The sequence below is a fragment of the Heliangelus exortis genome, chromosome 7 (genome assembly GCF_036169615.1).
Source record: "Heliangelus exortis chromosome 7, bHelExo1.hap1, whole genome shotgun sequence".
Lineage (NCBI taxonomy): Eukaryota > Metazoa > Chordata > Aves > Apodiformes > Trochilidae > Heliangelus > Heliangelus exortis.
In genome coordinates this window covers 12247159-12261285 of record NC_092428.1, presented here as the reverse complement: position 1 = coordinate 12261285, position 14127 = coordinate 12247159, and the positions used below count along the sequence as shown (strand labels likewise).

General features: G+C 44.9%; 1 protein-coding gene across 4 annotated transcripts in view; it reads left to right on the top strand.

Moving 5' to 3' along the window:
* PAPSS2 (3'-phosphoadenosine 5'-phosphosulfate synthase 2) overlaps nt 1-14127 on the top strand; it is a 36250-nt gene that overhangs the window by 8530 nt on the left and 13593 nt on the right. For 3 of the 4 annotated variants that reach the window (XM_071748889.1, XM_071748893.1, XM_071748891.1), the window contains exon 2: nt 13136-13241. In XM_071748889.1, coding sequence (XP_071604990.1) covers nt 13136-13241 — 106 coding nt within the window. Of the gene's footprint in view, nt 1-12247; nt 12356-13135; nt 13242-14127 lie in introns of those variants that run through there. The other variant, XM_071748890.1, reaches the window with a different exon arrangement.

Sequence of the window (14127 nt, the reverse complement as noted above, 5' to 3'; positions counted from 1 at the left end):
CAGTGTCCCCAGGAGGCTGAATGACATGGCTCGTGGAAGCCCTCACTTTCACCAGGATGCACTTTTGGGAGCCCCAGTGGATCACAAAGCTGTAACTGCCCATAGTTCAGATTTGTTTGTGTAGGGCTTAGATGCACAGTTAGAAATTATGTGGTCTTATTTGAATATAAGTTAATGTGTAAAAATAATATAGATTACTTCTTTAAAAAGTTATTTAAAGAAAAGGGAAAAAACCACACACAATCAGATGGCAACCCCAAGGAAAAATGAAGAGGCTTAGGTTTTTTTGCCTAAAAGCTATTCTCATGTTGAAAAATCTCCAGGCACAGAGCAGAGTTCAGATGGACTGAGTGATATCACAGGCTGTGCAGGAACTTATATACAGCTTCATCAGTTTAATTGCAAACCATTCTGAAAAAAAAAAAAAAGTTTAATAAAACCCCCTAAACTATGCATCCATCTCCTCACATGCTTATTCTTTACTATTGCCTTGAACACAAAGACCAAAACATCTTTAAGGATGTTTATGCTCAAAGCAGTTCTCAGTAGTTCATCACAGTGACACTTGAACAGGCTACCCTTGATTTTGGGGAACTGGTGTGGTTTGGTCTGGGTTGAACTACTCACGACATGCTTCTGATTTTTTTTTTTTATCCAACAATTCAGAAGTCTTGGGTGTACAGCTGTGATTTATTTTGTGAAACAGTGACTAACTCATTATGCCATGAAACTAAAAGGTGATTGTTTTCTAGTTGCTCATTGTATGCTTAGTGTTCCTTGCTTTATTTTCTTTTTTTGTTGTTGTTGTTTGTCTCTTTTTTTGAAGATCATGGAAAGATCAGCAGATGAACTATCTCAATATACTGTTATTTCAACATTATTGTTTCCTATGGCTCTCTCCCCTCTCTCCCCTTTTCTTGCTATTTCTTTTGAAGTCCTTCCCTATTAAGTTACCTTTCCAGTCTGTTGCCTCCATCTTACAGTTTCATTAACTTGGGCCATCAGTGTGCCAGACTGGTGTTTATTAACCATTCTGTAAGAGCAGGAATGTTCAATTTGGAGAATTTTCAGGGAAGAAAAGCCAGAAAAAAACACAGACTTCTAAATAAAAATGCCTTTTTCTTTCCATGGTTCTGGGGGGCTGAGTACTCTGGGGGATGGGGAACAAAATGAACCCCAGAAGCTTTGAGTTGAGGACCTTAGCAGACCTTCCCTGAGTGCAAGAAGGTTTGTTTGGTGTCCCCTGGTTGTGCTGTGGCAACAGGAGCAGCAAGGAATGTTTTCCAGGAGGCTGCATGGACAGAGCATCTCCCAGGTTTGCATGTGGAAAAGTGGAAGGGTGTTGGTGTGGTTCCTGCCTGACCACTTCCTCCCAGGGGAAGCAGGTAGGTCAGGCCTGATCCCTGCAGGTGTGCTCAGAGGTTAAACTTCTGCTTTCCCAACAGGACAAGTGGCTCTTCTGGGCTTCTCTTCATCTCCCAGGGGCCTCATTTGGTGACACAGTGGGTTGGTGACAGCTATTGGTGGCCAGGGCACCTGAACCCAACCATAATTTCTCCAGCTTCAAGATGAAGTCCTTTGATTAAGTGTGTTGCTTCCTCATGGTTTTCTGATTGTACCAATTAAATCACAGCCAGTTACTAAGCTGAGCCAAAACCCCATAACTCAGGCATAGGTTTTCATCCATACTCTGCTTGGGCAGCACCTACAAGTGGTTTTAGGCAAGGCAACAAATGATTAAAAAGAAAACATGTTCCCCAAACATGTGCACTGCAGCTGCAGCTTAGATTTGAGCCCCCAGGATTTTGTTTTTCTGGAGGGTTTTCAAGAGAAGTACTGGCATGCTAGCACTTTTTTTTTTTTTTTTTTTTTTTTTAATGGGCTGATATTGATTCTGAATGGTGTCTTTAAATAGCCTTTAAAATGAAAAGCCCTCATCTATATGGAACCAAGTGTTTTAGATAAAGTTGCAACTGTACATGCCCACAAAAGATAAGTTGACATGCAGGGCCCATATTAATGATCCCAATGATAAGCCCTGCCTTGAACTTGTACTTTGGTCACAGTGTTCATACACTTTGGCATCTCAAAAGTCCATTAAGAGAAATGGCATGTAATTAAGGTTACTGTTTGTTAATTTACTATTATTGTGAATGGGGTGACTAATGATTATCTCTGATTTAGCTCTGAATCACAGCTGTAGGAAGTGAGAAATGGTTCCTTAATGGTCTCACAGCTTAATAATTTCTAAGTGAAAATTTACTTGGAGTGTATTATTAACAAAAGGAGAGATGTAAAAAAGCCTGGTCAAGGAGGAGTTGAGCGTGGATGTGCGTCACAGAGTGGGATGCAGGGAAGTTGGGATTTTGCCTGTAGGACTGGTTGCTCACAGCTAGTCCTGCCTCCTGTCACTCACAGCACAAGCCTTTTGCATTTACTTACAGCTTGGCTTGGTTACAATTATGTGTGTTGAAAGTTTAAGTGCTGAGTGGGTGCCAAAATGTCTTGGCCTGTTTGGAGAGCAGAGCTTCAGAAAAGAGACAGTTTGTGTAAATTTTATTTTATTGTTTTTAAAGGTGGCTTCTCTTTAGATGCAGCACTTTGGGATTTCTTGAGATGAGGGGGTTTTTTGTGCATCTTTGGAAAAGGACCATTCATGTTCTACATTTCCAAGGCTTTCTGACCTTGAGATCTTTGCGGTCTTCACAGCCTCTTTGGCAGAATAAAATGTTTTCATTGATATCAAACCATTTTTTCAGGTTTCCATTGTGCAAAAAGGTGTGTTGGGTGGAAGGTCGTTTTTCAGGCCTGCCCAGCCCTTCTGATGGGAAGATCATTTGTTTGTGTGTTGCCAGTAGGTGTGGGAAGAGGGAAGAAACTCTCATTTTAGAGGAAATTGCTACTGCAGGATGAAGAGCTGCCTGCTTGCCTCTGCCAGGGAGCCTGGGCATGATGCTGGGTGAGGCACCTCAGCTGTGGCTGGAGCAGCTCATTGCATCTGCTCCCATCCTTTGAAAGCTGGTCTGAGACCATGGGAATAGATGTGTGGAGCGTTGTGCTCTTGGAGATGCAGCCTGAAGTCCATAGGAGCTGCTCTTCAAATGTGTCATTTTTATAAGGCTTAAATATTGCAGGAGGCCAAGTCTTCATCTTGGTGTTTGCCTCACTCTCTGCTGCTCTTCTGTGGCTGTAAAGCTGGGGAGAGACACTGGGAGTTTGCATGAGCATTTGAGGAACCAAGGAGAATGTCAGTGTCTTTTTACCATCCTTTGAGTAGCATGTAATGATTAAGGGTTTTGCCTACACCTGGTTTAGGGAGGGGTGAAGGAAGGGCTAAATAGCCATTAGTTCAAGAAGAGTACATCATCATTCTTGGTGCTGATTTACTTAAGGGGTCTGGGTAACCCCATGTGCACTCAGGGGATTAGCAGACTGTCTTGCAGCTTGTATGGTCAGATGCACTGGGACGTGGGGCAGGAAACCTTCATCCTGGTGTCTTCAAACTGGAGTCCTCTCAACTTGGACTTGGCAGATGTAGCTTGCTCTGTAGGGTGGCACGGCTGATGATACCACCATGAGCACAACCCTGCCTTCAGCCACCGAAAGTCCTGAGGGGACTGAGGAGGTACTGAGCAAGACTAAAGTCTTTTTGACCCTGTCTGGAGTTTCCAGCAGCATCCGAGAGTGGGGGCCAGCTAAGAGTTTATGACTGGGACACCATGGTACATTGTCCCAGCTTCCATTGATTTATGACTCCAGATACTGGAGGCCCTGCCTTTCTTCCTCATAGTTCTTGATGAACTTTCCTTCCTTGAATTCATCTTAATGATTTTTGCCAGCTAAGTGAACTTTTGGCCTGCTCAGTGAAGTTCTCCTGTTTATCTGGGTGCTGTGTGCTGATTCTGGCTGTGTTTTCCTGCAGTCCTTCCTGCTGCTGCTTTTGCACTTTACAAACATTAAAACAAAATTCAGAGGTGGAGAGAAATCTCCTGTGGCTTGTTGTCCACCACTGAAAGTTACAAAGTCAAGTGCATGGGTTACAAGATGCCAGGTTCAAGACCGTGTCCATCTTGGACAGTGAAACAGGCAGTGTCCTGTAGCTAAGAGATGCAATGAAGTAAGTTATTTAACTGAAATATGTATATTTTAAAATCTGATGAAGCCACTTGAATTGCAGATCCTCTGTACCCCCCACTGCTTCTGAAACTGCTAGAACTTCTCAAAAGGTACAGGCTTTCTTTCCTGAGAGGGAGATGATGGATATGTTAAAAACAGGTAACCTGTACCTGTATCAATGAGAGCCAAGATGGGCTCCATTCAGCCTGTCCTAGCTTGGACAAGGGAACAAGTTTCTGCTTTCCCTACTTAGCAGAAGATGGTGCTGGCGTCCCCCTTGCCTACTCATAGCTGTGGTTAGATGTTGGCTTCCAAGTTTGAGAACCTATTGGAAACTGAGCTCAGGGGGACCCAAAACTTCTTAATGTGGCTTGCTCTGTTTTCTGCTGCCATACCTGTTCATCTTTTAAAGGTAAGTTGGTGACAATCTGCTTGCTTGAACTAATTCCTGAGGCTCTCTAAGGGAATGATTTTGGTGAAACAGGATGTATCTCTGTCACATGGGCTCCTGGTGTTTACTGGAGGACCCTCTGGGTAAGCCACATGGTATCTCTGGACAGGAGAGCTGGTGGGTTTGGTTGTACCTTGCAGCTGAACAAAATCTAGCTCAGCTGACAATCTCCAGATGCTATACTGCAAGTTTTTATTTGCATGGTACTTGGTGCAGGAATCCTGTCTGCCCATCTTGCTTGTTTGAAGGGACAAGGTGCCTGACTTGCCATACTAAGACATAGGACATATGCAGTGGCTTCTTTACCATAGAGAGCCACAACCCATTTAATTCCTAAATCTGATATTCAAGGAAAAAAAATTACATGTAAATGCAATTCCTACCTGGAAATTGTGTTTATACCAGCCATGTGTACTGGGTAGTTTCTACTGGTAGGGGAGTGATGGTGTGCTGCCCTGTTCTGGTGCAGCATTTCATAGGGAGATGGCTGTGGGTCATGTCTCTATGCACCACTGGGTGCTGTTTGCAGAATGAGCATGAGCTGAAAGGGGTGAGAGATGTGATGGTTGGAGGCTGCCTCTGGCACAGCAACCACAAATTGTTAGAGTTCTCCATTCTTAGAGAGGCCAGGAGAAGGGATAGCAGAGCTGCTCCTCTGGGTTTCCAATGGGCAAACTTGACCCTCTTCAACAGCCAGGTAGCCATAATCCCTTGGGAATCTGTTCTGAAGGCTATAGGAGTCCAGGAAGGCTGAGTACTCTTCAAGAAGGAAGTCTTGAAGGCCCAGGAGCAGCCATCCCCGTGTGCTGTAAGGCCAGCCAGCAGCACAGAAGAGCAGCCTGGATGAACAGCTCTGTTTGGCTCTCAAGGAGAAAAGGAAAATTTATGACCTTTGGGGGAAGGGGCAGGCCACTCATGAAGACTACAAAAATGCTGTGGGGCTATGCAGGGAGAGAATTAACAAAGTCCAAAGCCCAACTAGAAATTAATCTGGCCTGCATGGTTAAGGATAACAGGAAAAGCTTTTATAAATGTATGAAAAAAAGAAAGACCAGGGAGACCCTCCATCACCTAATAGATGCAGGAGGAACATAGTGACAAAAGATGAGGGAAAGGCTGAGGTGCTTAATGACTTCTTCACTTCAGTCTTTAGTAGCAGGACCAGTTGCATTCAGGGAATCCAACTCCCTGAGCTAGGGGAGAGGAACCAGGAGCAGAGTGATCCCCCCCATAATCCAGGAAGTGACCTGCTGCACCATGTGGATGTGCACAGATCTATGGGGCTGGATGGGCTACACCCAAGAGTGCTGAAAGAGCTGGCAGGGTTGCTCACCACGACACTTTCCACAATTCATCAGCAGTCCTGGCTCGCTGGAGAGTTACCAGAAGACTGCAAAACTGCCAGTGTAATCCCTATATATAGGAAGGGATGGAAGGATGATCCAGGAAATGACAGGCCTGTTTATTTGATCTCAGTACTGGGGAAGCTGATGGAGCAGATCACCCTGAGTACCATTATGGGGTACACACAGAACAACCAGGTGATCAGGCCCAGTCAGCCTGGGCTTATGAAGGGCAGGTCCTGTTTGACTAACATAATTTTCCCCACATAATTTTCCTAGAGGATGCTGCTCATGGCTTGGATGGGCTGGATTAGAAACTGGTTGTATTGCTGGGTCCAGGTTGTTGTGCTGAATGGAGTTAAATCCAGCTGGTGGTCAGTCACAAGTGATGTCTTCCAGGGCTCAGTGCTGGGGCCACTCCTATGTAACATCTTTTTTGATGATTTGGATGAGGGGATAGAGTGCACCCTCAGTAAATTTGCAGATGTCTCTAAGCTGGGGGGGGTGTTGATCTGCCCAAGGATAGGGAGGCTCTGCAGAGGGATCCAGACAGGCTCCATCCATGGGCTGAGGCCAATTGCATGAGTTTCAAAAAGGCCAAAATGTCAGGTCCAGCACTTCAGCCACAACAACCCCCACTAGCACTACAGGCTTGGGGATGAGTGTCTGGAGAGCTGCCCAGCAGAGATGGACCTGGGGGTGCTGACTGAGAGCTGGCTGAACATGAGCCAGCAGTGTGCCCAGGTGGCCAAGAAAGCCAACACCGTCCTGGGGAATGACCAGCAGGACCAGGGAGGTGATCCTGCTCCTAAATTTGGCTTTAGTGAGGCTGCACCTCAAGCACTGTGTTTGGGCACCACGGTATCAGCAGGACATAGAGGTGCTGGAGAGGGTGCAGAGAAGGGCAGCCAGGCTGATCAGGGGTCTGGAGAACAGGGCTTATGAGGACAGGTTGAGGGAACTGGGGCTGCTCAGCTTGGAGAAGAGGAGATTGAGGGCAGACCTCATTGCTCTTTACAACTACCTGAAAGGAGGTGGTAGTGAGACAGATGTTGGCCTCTTCTCCTTGGTGACCAGTGATAGGATAAGAGGAAATGGGGCCAAGCTCTGCCAGGGAGGTTCAGGGTGGATATTAGAAAAAAATTCTTCACAGAAAGAGTGGTTAAACGTTGGAAAAGGCTGCTCAGGGGGGGAGTGGAAGCACCATCCCTGAAGGTTTTCAGAAGGTGGGTAGATGAGGTGCCACAGTGGGTGGCTTAGTGGGTAGGGGGTTTAGGGCAGTTGGCTGGACTTGATGAGCTTGGAGGTCTTTTCCAACCTTGATGATTCTGTGATTCTAAGGTGTGCAGTAAGGTAACACTTTGGGAAATTGAAACTCCCACTTCCCCATCTGGACCTGCAGCCCAGGCTCTGTCATTGTCATGGTGGCAGATCAGGAGCTGAAACAGGCAAAATTTCCCAGATAGCTCTGTCTTGGTGGTTTTTTTCCTGGGAAAGAGTGAAACTTTATTTTGAGACATTTATCACTTTAGTCCATTCAATGAATCTAACTCAAGTTTGCAAAAAGTTTAAGTTTACTGTTACAAGGGCTAAATGGGGACTTGAGACACTCTGTGGTTTCTCCATCATTCTTCAATAATTAATTTTTGCTTCCACAAGCAAAACCCCCCTCTCCCCTCTCTTTCTTCTTTCATTTTGAATGTAACAGTTTTACTTTTCTGCCACAAATGGCTCTTTCACAGTTTTTTTTCCCCCTTTCTGGTGATGGACACTATCTTTTCCATGATGTCAACTTCCCCATTTACAAGAGGAGCCACGGGGATTGCCCTGGTATAAGAAATTAACCTTTAAAGGTTAACCTTTAAAGACAAAAGCCACATAAACTTAATTTGTATGGACCAAATTCAACTGATAGGACAGAAGATTATTTATTTTTATTTTTAGTAAGATGTCAGGATTTGGGAGGGGATTTAAACATAAGTTCAGTCATTCTCCAGAGGCTTAAGCAAGTGCTTAACTTCAAATTTGAAAGCTTGTTTCATCATTTTATAATTTTAAAAGCCTATTTTATCATTTTCAAATGTCATCAGCTGAAAAATTTTTGAAAGTGTCTATGTTATTTATTTATTTATTTATTTATTTATTTATTTATTTTTCTCCAGGAGACATGTCCAGGCTGCAGTACCAAAAAAAGGCATGCATGAAATGCTTGACTGGAAAAAGAAAATTAATCACAGTATCTCCTGTGAGATTGCCCTATAAATAAAAATGCAGATGAAGGAGTCCTGATCCTACCTTCACTGTTGGGTCAGGGCATTCCCAGGGCTGCTGGCTGAGTGCTGACTGTGTTTGTACAAGGTTGGTCCTCCAGCTAAGTGAGCCAGGTGGGTGACTTGATGTGCCCTTAGAAGTGCTGAGATGCAGGAGGGTTTCTCCACTGGCATTGTTTGTGGCTGATGTGTCCTGTGTTTTTGGGAGGCAGTTCCTGTCTAGAGCAGGATACTGCTGTAGCCTGCCCCAGGCCATGGCTCTTGGGCCCCCTCCAGCACTCTGCTTGTTCAAGCTGCAGCAAGCAGATGTACTCCTGCAATGGCAGAGAGGAATTAAGGGCATGATAAAGAATTTTTTTTGCCTTCACAATGAACAGGGCCATTTTCTAAAAATGCTTTTTTAGACAAATCTTTCCTCCTGTGACACTGGAGAGCTCTGCCTTCTGTGGATGGCTGAGCAAGGGTTGTCATGAGGAGGTATTCCCTGAATGTCCTGCTCACCCCCTGTCTCTCCTCCTCTGTTTCCACCCCTTGGCTGAGGCATGTGGTTCTCACCCTGCTCCCATTTGTTTTGCAGCCATGGAGATGCTGGCTAAAAAAATGGGTAGGTGAGGGCAGGAGGAGATGCTGCCTTTGTCCAAGGTCCACAATTCTATATTTATTAATTTCTACTGGAAGACAGCAAATCATCTGTGTAATTCATTAGGACAGCCCTTGATGTTGTTAATGTTATCCACGTTGTACATTGTCTATTAATAGTCCAGTGATTCTGCTCTGAAAACATCAGCTGTGGTTAGGAGAGGTTCCCCAGGTATGGTGCATGTAGCTCTCAGGTGGGAGAAGATGCTCTCTGCTAACACCTCTCCTGTGGGAAGTCACAGCCAGTCTTCAATGTATGTGTGCAAGCACAGATTCTCCTTTTCAGGGCCAAATCCTTCAGGAAGAGCTGAGGTTACTTTTTTGATGCTACAAATTGAGAATCAGTAGTTCTCAGAATAGAGGGCAGTCATGCTTTCTAGTTTCCAACAGGTCTCTGCTACAGTGGACTCTCTTGTCTCAGGGGGCCCATGTCTGATCCTCCTGAAGGAAAAGTGTCCTGCCTCTGCCTGCAACCTGCTCTCACAAAGCAGGGGAACATCTTGTCCCATCAGGGTGGTGGCCAAAAAAACTTGTTCTGTTTGGAAGCCAGGGCAGGAGATCAGTCAAACCTGATCATAAAGACATTTGAGATCTTGGTGTCTTCCAGTTTGCCAGCCTCATTGAAAGATTTATTTGAAGGTAGGGCCAAAAGCAGAGTAGGATTTGGCTTCTCAGTCTGCTCAGCTTCAGCAGAAAGTCTGGAACTATGTTTTTATTTTTTTCTCATTTCCTGGATGGGGGAAGCCAGGGTGGGCTGAGGAATGAGATCATGCAGACATGGCCAAACAGCAGATTTCCAAAGCAAGGAGAAAGTGTGGCAGTGTCTTTCTTAACTATCCTGGCTGGCAGAGGCTGCACAGCTCTTCTTTGGAGATGCTGCAAGGTCATTTATTGCCTTGCTCAGAGCCCTGTTTGGAGCTGAATTATAAGTAAGAAGTTCCTCTCCTAACACTCACTTCTTTGACATAAACTATTGCAAAAATTCTTACCAGTGTCTCTAAATTGTCTTTGCTGTGGCACCCAACATTCAGGCATGAGTGTGTTGCAATGATGATTAGATTATTTCTTTAAAATGTGTTTGGTTTATGATGACACGGTTAAAACCATGAGAATAAAATCAGGAGGACAGCCCAACATCTGATTAAACCCCACCCACTGCTTATCTCTATCTCACAGCCATCTTCCAGTGTATTCTCTTTCTAGATGAAATCTCTCCAGGGTTTGCTTTCAAGCCACTGATCCTTTTTTTTGTGATGGTTCCTTCACTCTATTTGATCATGGCTTATCCTTGGTTTCCCAAGCCATGCCCTGCGTAGTGGATGATTTAGTGGGAAGTTGATGTTTCCTGCTGGACAGCCTGGTCCTGGCCAAGCAAGATGCCAGCTCAGCCATCCACCACCTGCTTGCATTTCCTTCTGCCCTTTTTTACTTTCAGCATAGCTGGCAACAAGAATTTGAGTTGGCACGTGGCATGGGGCTGCTCAGCATCAGGAAAGGTTTACCAGCAAGATTGTTAACACAGTGGGAAAACCAGAGGGATTTGGTATTGTGCAGAGCTCCCAGCAGGTAGGAAAGGTCTGACATTGTTGCTGAATTGACAAAAAATGCCATCAGTGATGCTTTCCCAAGCTCCAAAAGATGCCAGCGTGCAAAACAAAAGCTCCGAGATGCATGCACGGTGTAGATTTAGGGCAAAGCAATATACATTTAATACAGCAATCCTGTTGCATCAGCCATGTAGGAATGTGCTGGTTCCTGCATCTTCCCAAGCCACAGACATTATCATAGTTCATCTCCTGCAGGACAGATCCAGGAGATGAACACTTTGCAAAAGCCACTGTGTGGCTGGACTTCCTACTGATGTCGAGGGCACAAAAGAGAGGTTTGAAATTGCAAATTCAGTCTTGCCTGCTGTGGTTTGCAAAGTGCAAAGTGTTCTGGGTTCTCTGGGGTGCCACACTTAGGGAGTGTGTAATCACCAGGTGGGCATCGTGCTGCAGCAGGGGAGTGTTTGCTGCAGGACTGAGAGCTGGCAAGCTGCTAAAAAATCAGTTTGGGCACTCAGGCTTTGGTGGAGGTCCTTGGCCAGGTGACACACAATTTCAGAGCAGTGCCAAAGCTCAACCAGGAGTAAACACAGCAGAAACACACCCATGTGTCTCAGGAGAAGGGATTATTTTTGGTTGCTGGCTCTTCTGTGTGTGCTCATTTAGTCTTGCTGCTGGATCCTGAACCCCTGAGGATGACTGAAACTTAAACCACAGTGGTGCCGTGTCACCCTCACAAGTTGAAAATGGTCAGGGAGACTTTTGACAACACCCTGCAAAAAAACCCCAAACAAACAACAGAACAATCAAACAAAAAAAAACCCTACAAATTCCAAGTCCTTTTCTGAGTCACCAGAATGTTTTGGGCTCACTGACTTTTTTCAGGATCAGGTCTAGAGAGGTCCTGGTTTTTGTTTTGGTATCTGTGGTACCTGTGCTAAGACAGCATCCCACCCATCCCATACACTCCAACCCCTCCAGATAATTGATTTTATCCTTTGAAACAGCTGTGGAAGAGGGAAGCAATATCAGGGACCCACTGTACTGACTTCAGCAATGGAAATGGGAAGCAAGAGTTCTGGAGCAAGATGTGTCACAGGAGGTGGTTGAGACAAAAGCCCTGAAAACTTTTTTAGCCTGGAACTTCCCATCAAGTTGTATGGTGGTGGAATGGGGTGGGAATTGGTCACCATGGGCTGGCTCTGGAGCATATCCCTCCCAGAGCTGCTTTCAGTGCAATCTCACAATTGCTGGCATTGAGGCAAAATTTATGACCATTGTTACGATTATTTTGGATTAACAGGATGTTAAAACATTATGGAGAGAGGTATCTGTTCACTGTGCCCACAAACAGTTTGCAGATGGCAAATCTGCAGGTATAAAGAGGCTAATTTTGGAGCCTCAATTTATTTTCAATAAAATTGAATTGAAAATGGGCATGAAATGATCAGTATGGTTACAAATCACTGTGATGGGAGATTGGTCTCCACTGAGATGTTGGACTCTGCTGAGATGTCTTGGACACCAAGACAAATTGGTGAATAGAGTAGACTATTTTTTCTCTTCTGATACAGAATAATTTTCACAGAGATTTCTGTTCAGGCAGAGAAAATACAAAGCCTTATGTCTTGACCAACATTTATGTCTTTGCTGAGTCATGTTAAAGTATTACTGGCTCAGCAAACAGAGGAGAAAGAAAAATTTGCCTATTTTGCTAACACATATAAAAGTGACCTTTTTCTTTAATGTCTCTCCCATTCCTCTGGGGTTTTTTTCTTGCCAAAATTTTTTTCTTGAGCAAATAAAAAATTATCACTTCTCTGCTGTGACTTCAGATGTGGAAATAGAGGTAAATCATGGGAAACTCCAGACCTGCTCTTGTCCTGATGATACAAAATGGATAAACCTACAGTCATGCAGAATCCAGCTGTGGAGAATATATCTTTGTTCCCTCCTAAGACTTCTCCTTTGGATGCCTCAGTTGGAAATGTAATCCTTGAAATTAATAAGGTCTTACATGTATCTATGAGCAAAACACCTTTGTTGAAGCCCTTCTTGCTGGAGCTTCAGGGCACAGGCTGGTTTACTCTGTGTCCCAGCAGAGAGCCTTGGGTAGGAAGCACAGAGATTCAGGCCTCCAGCTCAGCCTTTTGCTGGTCCCTTGTTTGAGGCAGGCAGCACATACGTACACGTTAGGGATTGCTTTCTCTCCCATCCCACCCTGGCTTCCCTGGCTGGGTGTTGGTTGTGCTTGGCTTAGCCCTCCTCTGTCACCGTTTGTCACCCCAGCAGCCATGTCATGTTAAATGTGGCAAGTAGCTTAGCACCTTGACACGTTTTTGTTTTGCAAGAGTAATTAAAACAATAGGCAGGTCTGCTTGGGTTGTAGGATGCTGCCGAGGCAGGGAGTGTGCTGCCTGTACCTTGGCATGGGCTCCGTGTTCTCTGCCTGCCCATGGGTGTGCCAGGCACTGGGCACTGCTCCTGCAGCAAAGCAGGTTGGGTGCCTTCTGCCACTGCCACCAAGGCTTTGCCACCAGAAGCACTTAGAGCAGAGGCAAATACTGTCTGCAAAAAAAAAAAAAAGGAGCGTGCTCTCTTTGCACAGAAGTCTAATATGCCAAAAGAACTATTTTCTTCACTCTTTTCCCTTTTTGTACCAAGTTGCATGCAGACTCCTCTCCCTTCTGCTAGTCCCAGCTGAGATTTTCATGTGTACGGAGAGCAATAAGGTAACAAAAGTATTTTGTCTTGTTTTGTTTTTATCAGGGAGCAACCAATGTGGTTTACCAGGCCCATCATGTCAGCAGGAGTAAGAGAGGACAAGTGGTTGGTACCAGGGGTGGATTTCGAGGCTGCACAGTTTGGCTGACAGGTACTTTTGTCTGGGCATGGAAGTGTGGGCTTCATGTCTGAAACCCGCTTGCATACACGACTGTGGCTTGGAGGTGGGGATTTGGGATCCTTTGGGAACATCAGCTTTCCTTGTGAGCTGGGAATTGCAAAACATTTACATGTGGGAAACACACAGTGCTGGAGCAGCAAGGTATTCTCCCTGGCAGCTGCCGTGTCTATGAATTTCACAGCTGTTACCAGGCTTCTTGGAACACATCAGAAGCCCTGAGGGTCGTACTTTGTTCCCCAAGCACGTGGCTGAGGAAGCCTTGGTTCAAATCCATCTGGTCTTTGGCAGCAAAACGTGCCCAGGATTGTGCAAAGGAACACGTGAACATTTTAATTCTGGGATGGTACAAAGATAATTGGGACACTTAGGTTCTCCGTGTCTCACCTCAGCAGCAGAATCAGTTGTCATGTCTGAAGAATTAATACTCCCAGACAGTGACTTGCTCTGGAAGCAATGCCTTGCTCAGCCATTGCAGGCTTCTTAGGGTATTTCTCACTTTGTGTGCCTTCTGATATATTGCCCTTCTCTTCTGCATTGGAGAACTTATTGTTTGGAGATCAGGGCCCGCTAGAAATTACACTTGCATTTATTTTTCTCCACCAATATTTACACAGCTCTGCCTTCTGCCATTTTCCCTGCTGTTTCCTTGCTTGTTCAATATTGGTATTTTCTTTGACTTTGGCAGAAGATATTGAAAGACATACTTTGAAGGGTTTGTAAATCCATTCTGATTTGCCTTCATATGAATTTGTGTGCTAGTTGTCCGACTAAAACACATCTCTGTTTTGTTCTCCTCTTTTAATTTCTAAAAGAAGGCCAGCACCTAATCTTCTTTAATATAATTTCTGAAGCAAAA